Source organism: Oryctolagus cuniculus, chromosome 1 (assembly GCF_964237555.1).
Source record: "Oryctolagus cuniculus chromosome 1, mOryCun1.1, whole genome shotgun sequence".
In the NCBI taxonomy this organism is placed as follows: domain Eukaryota; kingdom Metazoa; phylum Chordata; class Mammalia; order Lagomorpha; family Leporidae; genus Oryctolagus; species Oryctolagus cuniculus.
The window spans coordinates 181,395,348-181,411,461 of record NC_091432.1 but is presented as its reverse complement, the minus strand read 5'-3'; the positions used below and the strand labels follow the sequence as shown (position 1 = coordinate 181,411,461).

General features: G+C 38.8%; 1 protein-coding gene across 6 annotated transcripts in view; it reads right to left on the bottom strand.

Moving 5' to 3' along the window:
• ADAMTSL1 (ADAMTS like 1) overlaps positions 1-16,114 on the bottom strand; it is a 1,062,044-nt gene that overhangs the window by 421,924 nt on the left and 624,006 nt on the right. For 2 of the 6 annotated variants that reach the window (XM_008254438.4, XM_002708084.5), the window contains exon 1: positions 15,434-15,657. The exons of 2 other annotated variants lie outside the window; for them this stretch is intronic. In XM_008254438.4, the coding sequence (XP_008252660.2) occupies positions 15,434-15,496 (63 nt within the window). In that variant the 5' untranslated portion in view covers positions 15,497-15,657. Of the gene's footprint in view, positions 1-15,433; positions 15,658-16,114 lie in introns of those variants that run through there. 2 more of the 6 variants (XM_070052731.1, XM_051857563.2) reach the window with 2 other exon arrangements.

Below are 16,114 nucleotides of genomic sequence, written 5' to 3'. Positions count from 1 at the left end.
ACCAATTATAAAACCTCCTGCGATAGTGCAGCTGGAAGCTTCCCGGACATTTGAATTCAGCTGTCAAGGTTGAGAATTTATAAGTGAACTCACAGGATGACTTTCTTGAGTCAACTTTATCTTTGCTCTGTATTAGAATCCTTGGCTTTACAAGTTTCAGATCCCCCCAGATTAAAAAGAAAGCTCACTTTCTGCTTTCTTTCCCTTTCTTTGAGACTGCATGGAAGATAGAAGTTAATAGGCAAGACTGTCAGCTGCCTAGATTCCAGGAAAAAATAGATGGTTTCTGGGAAGGAAGTCGAGATATTTTACCTAAGAGGGAGGGAAAAATAGTAACTACTCATGCTGATGAAACACTTGCTGTGGGTGTGTGAGGTCTTCTGCTCACTACATCTTGTGAATCGTTTTGTTAAAATCCACAAAGATCCCTTGAGGTGCATGGGATTGTGATACCTGTTCAGCAGTAAAAGGAAGCTGGGGTGCAGAAAATAATAGAAAATTTCAACTGGTGGAGCCAGGATTTGAACCTAGGCAATCTGGCTCAGGAATCATTGTTTTGAATCACTGCACCAGTGGTTCTCCCACTTTGGCGTACGTCAGAATTACCTGGATTACTTGGATTGCCAGTAGAATACACAGGCCCAGGATTACTGAAGTAGGAGGGGCCTGGCACTTGTCATTTTAATAATGCTCGATTGTTTTTGATATCGACCAAGTAGCAGGGGCCTCTGAGCTACCTTATACATATCTGCAAAAAAGGCAGCTGAGGCACACAGAGTTTAAGAAGAAATGAAGCACTAGGCCTGGGCCTTTGACCTTGGCAGAGGATAGGAAAGAGCTAAGGTAAGCTTAAGGTACATCCTCTCCACTGCCTCAGAGCAGCGGATACTGGTAGGCAAAGGCAGGAAACCCCTGCACCAGAAGATGGTGAATGGGAGGGTTGGGAGGAGTTCCAAAACCATATTTCTGCATATGAGTCTGACACGTAGCTGTTCTCCATCAGTTGGATATTGGAAAGACCCTGATTCAATGTTCCCTTAAATTTAAGATGCCAAGTCACACTATTATTATATGTGTCTTGAAGAATGTTTAAAAAACGTCGCCCACTAAACTATAACCTGATATCAATTATAAGATGTATCCAATTTACTAACATCAGAAAAGAAATGTGTATCTTAGGATTGATGAAATACGGTACAAGCTGTGAACTCTAATGAACTTGGTTCTGAAACTGTAGAAATCACTCAGCACGTTGAGGAGGCGCCTGCCAAAAGAGGCCAAAAACACAGTTCAAACAACATGGAAAATAATCTGTACTGTATACTTTCATGCGATTTGTTTGCTATAAAAACTGAATACATGAACAGTAAAAGCAGAGAGATTCATGCCACCATATAGAATTTCGAACTCAATTTTCTTATCTGTAAAATGGGTTGTAGAAAAGGCTTATCTGAGGTTATATCTAAATAAATAGCATGGTATTTGGCACTAGGAAGAGACTGAAAGGCACACTGGTTTTCCCTTTGCCAAATCTGAAGAGATGTTTATGGTATGTGCAGTCAATTTTGAGAAGAAGGAAGGAAAGTAGAAGTGGTAGATGTCCAATATTAGAATGAAAGTCAGCAGGACCTATGATTTAAAGCATAAATACCTGTTTGATGCTGTTCCAAGGCAAATCTACTTTAGGAGGTAAGGCCAAGCTATCATCAATTTTGTACTAACTCTGCATAAAGAGCTATGTGTACATTGGAGACTGTTTATAATTAGAAGAAGAGGTGATTTAGACATAAGATTCCAAAGCCTGATTAAAAATCTAACTCATTTGTAATCTGACTCATAAAGAAAAATATAAAGAATTTATATAACAATGAACTCCTTTAATGAAACTTGTACGTCTCTTTTTTCAGGTAGATTTTGGTTTTAATGCAAAGAGATGTTTTTAGAAATGTCAGATATATCAGTTTATACAAAAATGGTTTACTTATGTTCTGAACACCACAATTAATATTTAATCAGGGCAGATGACTAAGATTTAGACCCTGAACGCTACATCTTTAAACAGAGTTTCAGCTGCTTACAAGGCGAACACCACATGTGGAGCCCAGAGTAGACAATGTGGAGAGCCACAAAAATTAGGGCAAAGGTATCTGCTGGCATCCCGTGGAAAGATGCTTAATTGTGACATGAATCTGAGAGGAGAAATAAATGACCACACACAGAAAAATACCACAGCCTTGGACCATAATAATCATGCCAAGGTAAAAGAAAAATGACTCTCTGTTATGGACTTTGTATAACATAAGGGTCACAAAGATTCCAAAAAACACAGGACAGCCCCTTTGAAATAACCTCTCTGTATTATGAAAGGTTCACTGGGGGCAAATAAAGGGTTAAGTCATAGCGGTGTAGTGATCTCTTCAACAAGGTTAGGTCTAAATTCACACTTTCCTGATTGACAGAAAGTTCTTAGAGTTTTAGGATATGGATACATTTATGGCTCCCCAAAGCCTTCCATAATTTGGAAAAAATAATCCCTGACTGTATGTAGGTCACAATTTTTAACAGGGAGGCCTTGAATAAAAATGATTCACTCTTTGACACCTTCACTGAGCAAATATTTATTGAGCACCTACTCAGTTCCAGGCTCTGGCTCTACCCTAAGCAATGGGACCTTCAGAGCCCCATTACATGGCCATAGAGGACTCAGAGGTAAGAGGAAGGAAGAGAGGTTTTTCCTACCAATAACCAAGCAGCCTGAGAGCTGGCCTCTTTCTTGTCTATTTCATTTCTGTTGCTGGTGCTTCTGCTACTGCCTTCAAAGCTTCTCACCAGGAGAAGCAAAATAATTTTGTAACATTTGGCCTCCTTTCTCCAGGCCTCTCCACTCTATGTGCCTACCACAGCTGGCTTCATAAAGCAAAAACTTAGGTCAAAGCTCTAGGTCAGGACATGGCCTGCAAGGCCCTGCATGAGCTGGCTGTGCTCCAGGGATCAGGTTTTACTCAATGCTTCTTGCACTCTCCCTCCCTTTCCTTCCTCTGGGCCTTTGTCCATGCTTGGTCCCTCCACTTACTATGTGCCCTCTCCCCTCACATATATGCCTGGGGCACTTGCATTGAGTTACTCTATGCTAGGATGGAGCCAGGACCACTGGAGACAAATCGATGCCAGCATCTGTCCAGTTTTTTGTTCCTTTCTTTGTGCTGTGGCAGCCCCTCATATCCCCCATTCAACTTCAGACTTATTTTTTAAAACATGGTTTACACTCTGTGAGCTTCCTAGAGCTTGTTCGTCTTTGTGTCCTGGAAAGTGACAGGCCAGACCATGACCAAGTTTTTTATTGACCCATAGAGTAAAAAGAAAAACAAGGACACTGGTTAGTTTTCCATAGTGTTGGTCGTACTTAGCTTTTTGCTTCTAAGATTATGAAGCTGGAGCTTTGGATTTTCAAATGACTTAATATCTTGAGGTGGTGAAACAAAATAGTGCAGTTGGGACAAGAATGAGCTTTGTCTGGTTTTCAATCTATACCCTGCCTCTAATAGCTGAGTGTCCTTAGGCATGCTACAAAGCTTTTCTGTGCCTCAGGTTCCTCATCGATAAGGAAAAATAATAATAACTATACAGGATTGCTATGAGAATTAGACACCATATATAAAGTAGTTCTTTCATTGAAGCAAGAAGTCTTTTTAGTATTAACTATTGTTAATTCATTTATGAAGTGGCAGCAACAAAAGTTCATTTTATTGGGATGAACCGCTATAATCCAAAAGTTGTGCCTATGAAATTTATATTTATTTAATAAAAACTTTCTATAAATAAAAGTTCATTTTATTGATATCCTTAGTTACGAAAATAAAACATAGACAAATTTGTATCTGTTTCCTACACCTCCTGTCTACCTAGGAATCAATGCTTATTTGTTTTTGATATTTAATGGTCTATGAAAACCAAAATCTGGAAGTCACTGCTTTAAATTATCTAGAATTCTAACGTGGGCATAAACCACTGGATGCCTTTTATCTTTGTTTTTTGTAAACATTTATTTATGTGAAAAGCAGTATTACACAGAAAGAGAGAGGGAAAGACAGAGAGAGAGGTCTTCCATCTGCTGGTTCATTCCCAAAATAGTTGCAAAAGCCAGTGCTGAGCCAGGCCAAAGCAAGCAGCCAGGAGCTTCTTCCATGCCTCCCACTTGGGTAGCAGGGGTCCAAGCACTTGGGCCACTTTTTGCTACTTTCCCAGGTTCATTAGCAGGGAGCTAGATTGGAAGTAGAGCTGTAAGGACTTGGACTGGAGCCCATATGGGCAGTGCTAGCTTAACCCACTATGCCACCACACCGGCCCCTGGATGAGCTTCCTGAAAACCAAGATCCTGGAGGTTCCAGCCAAAATAGTCCCAGTAGTATGAGTCCCAGTGCCACCAAACTGAAGTTAGCAAACCTTTGGAGGGAAAAGCCTACAGGCAGTTTTGTATGCTATGTGCAGCTGATTGACATTTTATTCACTTAAACCAAGGACTGGTTTAAAGGTTTCACTGCTTAAGCATAGCTCTAAGACAAAAAGACAGGTGTTTATGGATCAGATAAACACAGAGACGAAGTTACACACTCATTAAGCTTTAGTTTCAGTATTATTAAAAAGGGAATTTCAGCAAAAAAAAAAAAAAAGTAACTCAACTAAATGACCTTAAGTTTAAATCTTCAGAGATTTATAGTTTTTCTAACACATTCTTTCTTGAATCACTATAAATAATGAATTAATGTGTCTATTTCTTTAGGCAGAGACTCTCTTACATCAGCAATAGTTAAATATACAGTTTAAAGAAAGTAATATCATGACAGCAATATAAAACCAATGGAAAATACTAGCCAATTCATTGCTGTCTTCCCTGACCCTGTCTCAAAACCTTTGTGATATTATATGTAGAAAAATCTGCTTTTGGAACATGTCTGTTTTGTTTAATGTAGTGTACCTAGCCCAGTGCCTGATACACAGCAGGCTTTCAAAGAATGTGCCATTTTGTACCAAGGGAAGCCAATACTTCTAGGAGACCTCCCATGGGCTCATATGAAGTTATTTTCACATATACATCACAAAATAATTCATAATTTTTATTGACATGAATCCTAGTGATACAACACAAGTCTGGGAGAGAAAGAGAAACTTTAAAGATTCTAGTATCCTGTTCTTGCCCAGTCACCCTCTAAACTAACAATGATCCTTGGATTTTAACTTGAGATTATTTTCTAGTAGCTTCATTGGTTCCTTACTTCCTTCTGCATGTGGAATTTCAACCTCTCAGTCTCTACCAGGCCAGCTGAATGGTTCTCACTTAAAAGTCCTGAGGACCATGCAGTACAAAAGAAGGCAAAGGGACTCACTAGAAAGGCAATGAACTTCTAGAAGGAGAATGGACTCAAAGAAAAGAGATCCAAATTCCAACAGTCCTATCCTACCTACTAAGTATCTTTGGCAAGACATCAGTCAAGTCTTTGCAAACATTCACATTTTAAGTTCAGTGATCTACAAAAATGAAAGGATTAGAATAGGCAATTAATTAATTTAGTCAAACAACAAACTGTGATTGAGCACTTTGTATACATCAGACTCTTTGCCTGGTGCTAAGATACAAAGGTATCTAAGACAAAATAAAACCAAACTCCTGCCTTCAAAGAGATCTCAGTCAACCAAAGTCACATTCTGCATACCTCAAAGATTCCTTTTAATTCTAAAAGACCACAAATCTATGACTTGGCAATCTAAGTACCAATTAAAATAACTCCATAACAGTAATTTCAAAGCATGTTTGTTATCTCAGAACAGCTACAAGTCTCAAATAAGAAGTAAATGTGTGTGGCACAAAAGAGGAATGATATTAGGTCTCACTGACAAACAGCTATAACCACTATAATGAAAGGACAGCGTATTTCTGAAAAATTGCTCTTCAAATCTTGCCTCAGCAACTGAATGGTGGGAGTTCTTATTGTTTCCTTTTGCATTTCCGGTTCTATTGATGAAGTACAACACTTGAACAATACTCTTACAGATTTCAACTGGTGACTGAGATTACAGTCAGCAAAATAGGCTGAGAAATTGGACACCCTACTCTACCTTACTATGGAAACAAAGAAAGGTATATTTATTTTATTGTATTTTATTGTAATAAAATATTTTATTTTATTATAGGTTGCTCACAATTTCCTGTCTTTTTTCTTAAGTGTTCTTAGAATTTATGTCAGGATGTCTTAGGTTATCACACTCCTTCGTCCCAACATTTATTGACTTCAAGAAAGTCCCTGGACAAAAATTGAAAGGCTAAATACCCAAAACTTTAGTTGGAGAATGGCAGAAACTTTGGAAAAAAATCTGAAAAAGCAATGAAGATGAAAATGGAAACTCCGTGAAAATTAATGTAGTGTAGAATTGGCGAACATACCACTTATTTCTTTAAACAAATAGAAGAAAGAACCCGCTTATGAGGTGCACCCAAATAATTCACAGGTGGTGAAACTATTAAGAGTCTTGCAATTTCTTGCCTCAGAAGTGGGATAAATCTCCTGTATTATAAATGGCACATACTCACAGACACGATTTTGCCACTACTCCCTTTCTCTAACTTATCCCTTTTTCGATGCATGAAGTTATTTCAGTTTTATTGTAATTCATTTATTTTATTAAGAACTTTGGGTGAAAATCTAATGAGGAAGGGAAGTACGACATACTATACTAATTGCCCTTACAAGAATATAATTCTAAATGGGATATGTTTGGTTTTTGCACAGACTTTGGTTTCTGCAAGGTAAACACAATGTAATGGGAACTATATAAAAATGTAGTCTGCCAGCAAAATGCCAATGATAGTACAGCAGATGAAATCCCCCTAGATATTGGTCACACACAATAGTAATTCCCACAAGGATAAGAATTTACTTTGAGATGAAGTTTTTCCTAAAGCATTAATCTTACCTAAGAAACTGTTCCAGTGTGTTCTGTGGCAAACTGCTAGTCTAGACTGTAGACAATGTAAAAATAATTTCTAATATTGGAAATCAAACAGTGACTTATTATATACACAGAATTAACACATTCATCATCTGTGGGAAGCCACAACTTACATTTTTACATGATCAGTACAGAAGAGTTATTTACAGGGTGAACAGCTCATAGGGCAATTGAAATGAACAGTATTCAGCACAAGCTATTATCTACAGAAGATTTTTTTTTTCTTTCACTTTACTTGGTTTGAAAGGCAAAGCCATCTTCCACCCACTAGTTCAGTTCTCAAACACCTGAATAGCCAGGGTTGGGTCAGGCCAAAGCCAAGATCCCAGAACTCCATCTAAATCTTCTACTTGGGTAGCAGGATCCCAAATACTTAGGCCATCAGCCGCTGCCTCCAATTAGCAGGAAGCTGGATCGGAAGCAGAAGAGCCAGGATTCCAATCAGGTACCCCAATATGGGATGTGGGCACCCCAAGCAGCATCTTAATGGTTGAACTTCACAACACCCCCAGAAGAGTTGTCTTGAAAAATTAATATAAAACATCATACTCTTTCTTGCAAGAGCTGTGTCATAATTCATCTATCTTTATTCATTATGGGCTATTATCCCTCTCTATTTGTTATGGAGCTGGTTCTGTGTTGGGTAGGTGGTGACAGGTAAGCAAATTTTCACAGAAATGAAAGTAACCACTTGAAGTGTTGCAGCACTTTGGAGTTTACAAAACACCTGGACATTTGAAGGTGCCTGCACTCTCGCAGATACGGGGAGTTAGATGGAATGGGGACAACAGCTCATGGATGAGTACAGGCTGGGAGGAGTTATGTGGTTGGGCAAAGATCACAGAGCTGGAATTAGTGCCACAGCCCAGAGGGTTACATTCCTAAGTATCATGCTCATTCATGATACTTAGATACTTCCAAGGAAAAAAAAATATGGGTCAAAGTTGTTTGAAACTGGGTACACTCAAGAAGTGCATTGTACTTCATATGCTGCTGTGTGAAACATTTTCTTCGCCTTTGGGAGTCTGATTCCCTCTCCTCCCGTTGTTCATTCCTTGATTTTTTTCTGACATTGCTTTATTTCTACCAGTCTTCCACTCATTCTCAGATTCTACATTTGAAAAATGCATCCATTTTCCAATTGTTCTTACAGTACTGACACATTTCACCAATTACTTAGCACACTCTAGGCATGTAAATTGCAAAACACAAAGATTCAATCCCCATTCGTGTAATATGGTATCTTCTCATTTCTTTTTTTCTATTTAATTAATTGAAAGAGGAATTTGTACCTACTTAACAGTAAGTACTAGCATGCACAGAATCTAAATTTGAAGCACATGCTATTTAAAAAGGCTTTCAATATTAACAAACAACACATTTCCTCAAAATTTCAGTGTTTTCACACAGCAAAGATTTATTTCTTGCTTATGGTTAAATAAATGTTCACAGTGTAAGTATAGGGGCTTTTTTTGCATGTGTACATTCAGGGACTAGGGGCTTCCATTTGGTGGCTTTGCATTTCCTACAGTTTTGCTGTATTTTAATGGCTTGTTTGCATCTGGTAGGCAGGTAAAGGGAAAGCACTTTATCCCTGGAGGATCACGTGGGAAGGATCAGGCCTAGAAGGGCCACATATCACTTCTAATTGGAAGCCACTGGTTGGAAATCAATCACAAGGCACCATCCAGTCATAGAGAGGATGGAAAATGTAGTTTGTTTTTGTGGTCAGAAGAAAGAAGTGATTTTTGGTGAATCTATAGCATTCTTTCTGCTACAGTGAGAGTTTACAAGCACTTCTAAGTTTGTTTGTTTGTTTGTTTGTTTTTGACAGGCAGAGTTAGACAGTGAGAGAGAGAGAGAGAAAGGTCTTCCTTCTGTTGGTTCACGCCCCAAATGGCCGCTAGAGCTGGCACACTGTGCCCATTTGAAGCCAGGAGCCAGGAGCTTCCTCCTGGTCTCCCATGCAGGTGCAGGGCCCAAGCACTTGGGCCATCCTCCACTGCACTCCCGGGCCACAGCAGAGAGCTGGACCGGAAGAAGAGCAACTGGAACAGAATCCGGCGCCCTGACCAGGACTAGAACCCGGGGTGCCGGCGCTACAGGCGGAGGATTAGCCTAGTGAGCCGCGGCGCCAGCCACTTTCAAGTTTTATAAAACTGTGGCTAATGTAAATATTATCTTCTGATAATAATTCTTATGATAATAATTCTGTTCTGTAAAAGGAACAATAGTTGAGAAATAACTGGAAACATGCAAAATGATTCACTTTAATTACCAACAGCAAAAAGGATTGTTGCTGAATTGCTAGTCACTGTGTGGATGTACACATATGAGAAACAACATATATGCTTTCTTTTTATTAGGGTTGTTGACTTGATCTTCCCAAAACCAGAAATAATGAAATGCTTCATATGGAAAGTGAACATTCACATTTTCCCTTCCTACTTGTACTTCCCTTTTGTTTACCTTTTTTTTGTCAAGTCACACTTATTTATCCATTTATTCATTCTTTCAACAGCATTTATTGAGTCTAATTATCAGGCATTCTGATAGAGGTAGGAAGGCAAAGTCACTCCCTCTCCTATGCCCCACAGATAGAAATGTAAGTCCAGTATGAGAAATACAAAGGCGGAGATGAATGCAAGGTAACACAAAGCACTATCAAAGATTACATTGAAGGGAGCAGGTGTTTAGCTTAGTGGTTAGGACACCTGATTCCTGGCTCTGGCTCCTGAGCCCAGCTTCCTGCTAATGCAGACCCCAGGAGCAGCAGGTGGCTCAAGCAAATGGCTCAGATGATTGAGTCCCTGCCACTCATGTAGAAGTCTTGAGCCGAGTTCTTGGCTCCCAGATCCAATTCCATCTCTATCTCTGCTTTTGTGGGCTATCAAGTGGATAAGAGGTTGTTACCTCTATCTGTTTATTCCTCTGCCTCTGAAATAAATAAAATTTTTAATAATTTTGAAAACTTCATAGAAAGTACTTTAGACATTGAAATGAATTTATTTATATCTCCTGATAAGCCATTAGTAAGTGCTAACTATACAGACAGTTATATATTAATTCAAGAGCTGGCACTGTGGCATAGAAAGTTAAGCCTCCACCCACAGTGCTGACATCCCATATGGGCTCCAGTTTGAGACCCGGCTGCTCCACTTCCAATCCAGCTCCCTGCTAACATGCCTGGGAAAGCAATGGAGGATGGCCCCTATACCCTCATGGGAGACCCAGATGAAGCTACCGGCTCCTGGCTTAGGCCTGGCCAAGCCCTGGCCACTGAGATCACCTGTAGAGTGATCCAGCAGATGGAAGATTTCTCTTCTCTCTCTCTCTCTGTCTGTAATTCTGCCTTTCAAGTAAATAAAATAAATGTTTAAAAATGCATTAATTTGGGGTGGTCACGTTCAAATACAGGCATCATGGTATTTCTTCTAAAGTGTTGTAATTAAGGAGATAAGACATATTTCTATAAACAAAATGGAGAATATACAGTGAATATAGGAAAATATGGCAGCTGGTTTGTAAATACTGAACTTCTTGGAAGTACAACAAATGAAGAGGCAGAGGTCACTGTTGATTGCAGACTATATCCACTGGGGCATCTGTGTAACATGACCAAAACTCCTTTACTAACTGCCTTGCAAATGGGGTGCTCTAATCCACGAAAGTCCCTTGGTGGAGAAACAGGACAGTTAAGCTTTATTCAATGTAAGTTTTAATAATGAAGTTCGGGAATTGGGGAGATTTAGTCATTTCTTTTTGAGCTCATGGAAAGAAGGGGTTGATAGCAATAGCTTCCCCCAGTTAGCATGAAGGCTCCCCACGCAGCTGTGCTGGCCTATTTCAATTAGGATCCTTTAGGACTGACATCACCTCTGGTATGCCAATCCTGAGTTGCTCATGAGCCAGCACTGCCAATCAAGCCAAAATTCAACCACATGGTATGGTTTTATGATGTAGACAGAAAATGACATGAACTTGTCTCATTCTGGTAAAAACAAAGTTTGAAGCCAGCTCTCTAGAAGAAGAAAATTAGTAACAATGGCAAGACTGTAAAACTTGATTAGACACATTTTCTTGTCATTATCTCAACACACGTAACCAGGAGGTTATTCATGGTGATTCAGGGAATGCCTTCACTCAGGACAAGACTCTGGTCCTCATGATCAGAAATGTCATTTCTGGGTCATTCTATTCATGAGACCACAGAAACAGTATAAGATGGTGATTGAGGGAAGAACAGAATGAAACTTAAATAACTGGACCTGACAAAGTATCATTCCTAGAAACGGAGAGGTACCCAAATTAAGAGCAGAGCTCCCACTTGACCAAAGAAACCATACAACAAAAAAGAAGTTAGGAAACACTAAAAATGTGAAAAATTAGAGAACTAATGGTTTTCATTAGGCTGTCTTAATTTACTTCCTAAACAGCTATGATGCCTGTCTATATAAAGCACTCTATTAGGTACTATAGGGAATGCAGAAATTCACAGGACATTGTATATTTCCTCAAAGGGTTTAAAACTATGTCTCAAGTGAGCTAAAATAAAGGGGAGAACCCAAGTATCTGACCATGTCTCATCCTAATTCCAGAGCAAAGTGGATCAGAAATAAACTGTTTAAAAAGTTCTCAATTTGTACAGGAGTTAATCACATTTCACTGATAAAAAGTGCACAAACTCTGACATTAATTTGTTATTAATAGTCTATGGTTGCCATTGGGTGTCAGATAATCAGTTTCTACTTTATGTACACATATTGGCAAAGTGATATCCACACATATTAACAGTCATAAAGACATGAACAGATATTCTCATTTCAACATTCTCTCTCTCAAAAGGCTTCAATATCCCAGACCTTCCAAGGGAAATCCCAAGTGCAGCAGCATTCTTCTGTAGTTCACTAGTGACCACTATTGGACATTCCTTCCTCTGCTTTCATGAAGTGACAGAACCGGTACACATGAAAATAATAACAGGCACCAAAGTGGGCCTGAACAGACTGAAACACTCAAAATAGGAACTTGAGAAAACAAAAATGTAGCTGACCAGGTCTAGACAAGAAACTTCACAAAAAATAGGAAAAAAAAAACCACTTTTTAAAAAGAAATGCCTCTGTTCTATAGATTTATATGAAAAGTTCTTAAGTTTGATTTAAAGCTAATGTGGGTATGAGACTAAGAAATAGAATGACAGTTATAGGGAGGTGCTCAGGCATGCACATGGACAGACACACATGCACGCACAGTTGGAACAGGACACAATCTGCTGTAAATAAGGGATTTAACATTCATTCCACAAGCTAATGGTGCTTCTCGCCATCCAAGATAGATCTACTTAGATAATAGTGGGAGAGAGTGCCAGAGGAGCTGAAGGGAATGGGCTATTGTGTTTGACTAGTTTCCATGTATAAATTAGTGCAGAGAAGAAAAGAAATTCAACAGAAAAACACATGTACTTTATTATAATTCCTAGTGTTACTCTTGCAACTCTCACAATAGCAGGCAAAAAGAGTTTAAAACCACTTAAAAGAAACAAAAAGCACATGCAAACTTGATTAAATGCCTTTCTGACAAGAAGTGATTTGACTTCAAGAGTGGATGGACACTGTGTCAATGGCTGGTCAGGGGTTTTGCCACATTCCTTTGGCGCTAAACAACTGGGACAGAGGAGTGAAAATGAAAAAGAGGAACAGGGTGGGATGGTGGGGAAAGTTGTGTTATGTGGTTTAATTTGACCTGAACATAAAGATGAAATCTCTGGACCACTACTACTGTCCAGTTGAGCCCGGGGTAAAAAAGAAGACTATGATGTATATGCTATGAGTGAAAACATGGTAACAGAGATAGAAAGACACAAGAACCTCATTCTCTTAGGAATAATGTTCCAAAGAAAAGAGTTATGACAAAACTAACACTGAACAACAGTCAATGCTTGTATACAGTTAAGAACTGAGTCCCAGTACACATGATTTAGCTGTCAAGGAAATGAAGGCTATTTAGATAAGGTAGAAACTGAGCTTGCCAGTAAACAGACATGAACTTTTCCAATTAAATTAAAGAGATTGTTAGAAGTTGCTTAAACGAATTCTAGAAGTAGACAGAGTTGTATGATGTGTAAAAGAATTACAGGAAAAACAAATCCTCCAGTTCAATTTCTTGATGACTCTTTTCTATGTCAACTACAGATCAGATTTGACTTTCTCTGAAGCTGGTAATTAAATTTTGTCTACAAAACTCAGTTAATGAGCAGTGTAACAAGTGTTCATCACACTGGACATATATTTAATAGCCAAGAAGTCGCAAAAAGCCTAAATTTAGCCAACAAAGACTACAGACCAACCCACACCATTGCTTCCATCATTGCCAACCACTTTTCTATCCTAGTACAAAGCAAACAAGTTATGTGCTCTCCATTAGTTTACTTTTAGGCTCAAATATGAGTTTGTTTCATTATTTGTAAAATGGGTTTAAAAATGCCTTATTTTTATCATTAATGTTAGGATTCATTTTAATGCAAGTGTCTGGCACATTCACACGCATGATGCATGACAGTGATTACTAATGCTGTTATTGTTCTGCATTAACATCTGTATCTATCTCGGCAATGAGGACTCCCATCTTTCTTTTCTATCATAACTCTTAGATTCCCAAATCACAAATGCAGGCATAAAACAAACCTGGGTTTGATTTCATTTTGTCTTATTTTACAACTATTGTAATTAAAATATAACATGTATAAGGCTTCTGAAATAAGCAAATATTCCTTTTTTCCACATCAGTCTAACTATATGTTTAATTTGAGTATATTTATATGTAAATATAAATATATAAAAATATTCAAGAGATCAAATAGAAATATAATGTATTTACCAAATAGGTAGGAAAACAATCTATTCTTGAATGGGAAAGTTGGACTAAAGTATCATGAAGTTATACTTCCGTATGAAAATAGCAAGAAAGTTATGTGTGCCGGTGATTTGCTTTATGCTGCAATTTAATGGGAAAATAACACACATTTAAAAAAAAATCACAAAGGAGAGACGAGACAAACTAATGGTGTATACATGTAACACATCCCATATGGAAAAAATGAGACACCTTTCATAAATTGCTTGCTCCACAAGTCATAAAGCACACCCAAACATTCTGCTCTTTATATGCCTAGAACAGCTAAAACTTACAGTCTGTAAGTTTGCTTTTAAATGTCTATGCAAGACTGAAATTGTATTTTATGTATAGCATTTGAAAAACAGTATTATAATTTCTTAGCTACAATGATGCAAATTATTGAGAAATAGGAATGTGTAAAATATTTAATCATTGAGTTTCCAACTGAATCTTCCTGGAGATTTTTGATTTGTGTCTAAAGGATTGCTTCCCTTCATGAAAATTACAGGGTAGATGAAATTTGTCAGAATTTAATTAGAACAAAATATTCCTTTCCCATCCATGAATCGATGCAACTCCCACATTGGTTGCATTTTTACCTTTTCCCCTTCTTGCCTTGTTACCTTCTGAGGAAGTGCTGGCATTCCATAAATGTGACAGGGAGGGCTACAATCACGTTTGTTTGGAATCAGCGTGTGCAGATTTTGGAATCAAACCTTCCGATGAGGTTTACTAAGCTGCCTGCCCAGAACACTCTGGTTTAAAAAAATGTGCATCGCTATTAATATTTGGAGTGTAGATTTTTTTTGGACAGTAAATGTTCATTTTCTGCCCATAAAACCAAGTATGAGTCACAACGGAACATTTACTTTGAGTCAAAAATGCAGTGTGTGCTGATGTGCAAGAGTTGAGCATCTTATCACTAGCATGGTGGAAATAAACCGTACAAAAATCATCAGTTTTTCCTTCTTCCGTCAAGAACTGTAATCCTCAATTCATAAATACTAGCATTAACTCGTATCCATAAATGACTTTCAACAATTATGAACTGTAATTCGGGTTGGCTCTCATACCCTCTTTCACCTGGTTCTGTAGTACACGTGCAGAGACGGAAAATAATTCATAAGAGGTGGTAGGGGTAAGCCCCTCACAGCCTATCCTTCAATAAAGTTTCAGGAACACCACAGTGAATGAGTTTGATTTCATGACAAGTCTTATCCAAATTCCAAGCATATACAAATCCATTTATACAGCCCTTAACTCACAGACTCTAGGCAGAATCTCCCTAAGTTCCCATCTTCCTCTCAGTACTATCACCTACCTATAACTAATACTAGAAAGTCTTGCAAACTGTGTACACTGGTTGGGAAGTTAAAGTTCTGGAAGAAGTTGCTTCTTCATCCTTTTGAATCATGTAAACGATTTTACCTGGAGTTCTAAGATAAAAATACACACACATACACATACGCACAACACGCCAACAGCACCCAGACTAAATAGCGATAGCAACATATTGAAATGAAAAGGCATTTACCAGGAGCAGGAAAGCCAGAAAAAGGAGCGGTGTGCCAGGAGCTGCCCGACGGCAGCATTCCATGCTTGGATCCTTGCCGGAATCCGAATCGGACACTGAATAAGCTGCTAAGTGCTCCTCTGCCTGCTGTCACATCCAGTACTGGTGCTAACACTCCAGCCCTGCCTATCAGCTTCCATCAGCCCCGCTCACATTTCCTGACCGAGGGGTGGGTGGGTGGATGGGTGGGGGGTAAGCTGAATGGAATCTCTTTCGGAGCAGGCAGCCAGCCAATCAGGCTCCTGCTAATCAGACATGCTGAATAACAAAGCCAGGGGGACAGAGAAAGTGTAACAGTGCAAGCAAAAAAAAGGGGGAAAAGGACGAAAAAGAAAGGAGAGCGAGCAGCAGAGCCAGAAGGGAAATGCAAAAGATGCAGAATTGGAAAGCCTTAAGCAGAGCCCTGTGCTTTTGGCCAACCTGGTCAGTTCTTTGTGAGATACGTTCCTATTTGCCTGTGCCGATGTCTGTTACTCTGCAAAGTACAGTAGCTCCCTGTGACTGTGTATTGTTCCATTCAGGAGAGAAACTTAATCCCTGTCAATATATAACATATGCCATAAAGAGAAAGAACCCCAGACAGAAACTGACTTAATGTGCCCTTAAATGCATTCTGTTCAACTGCTTTCTTCCTCTTCCATA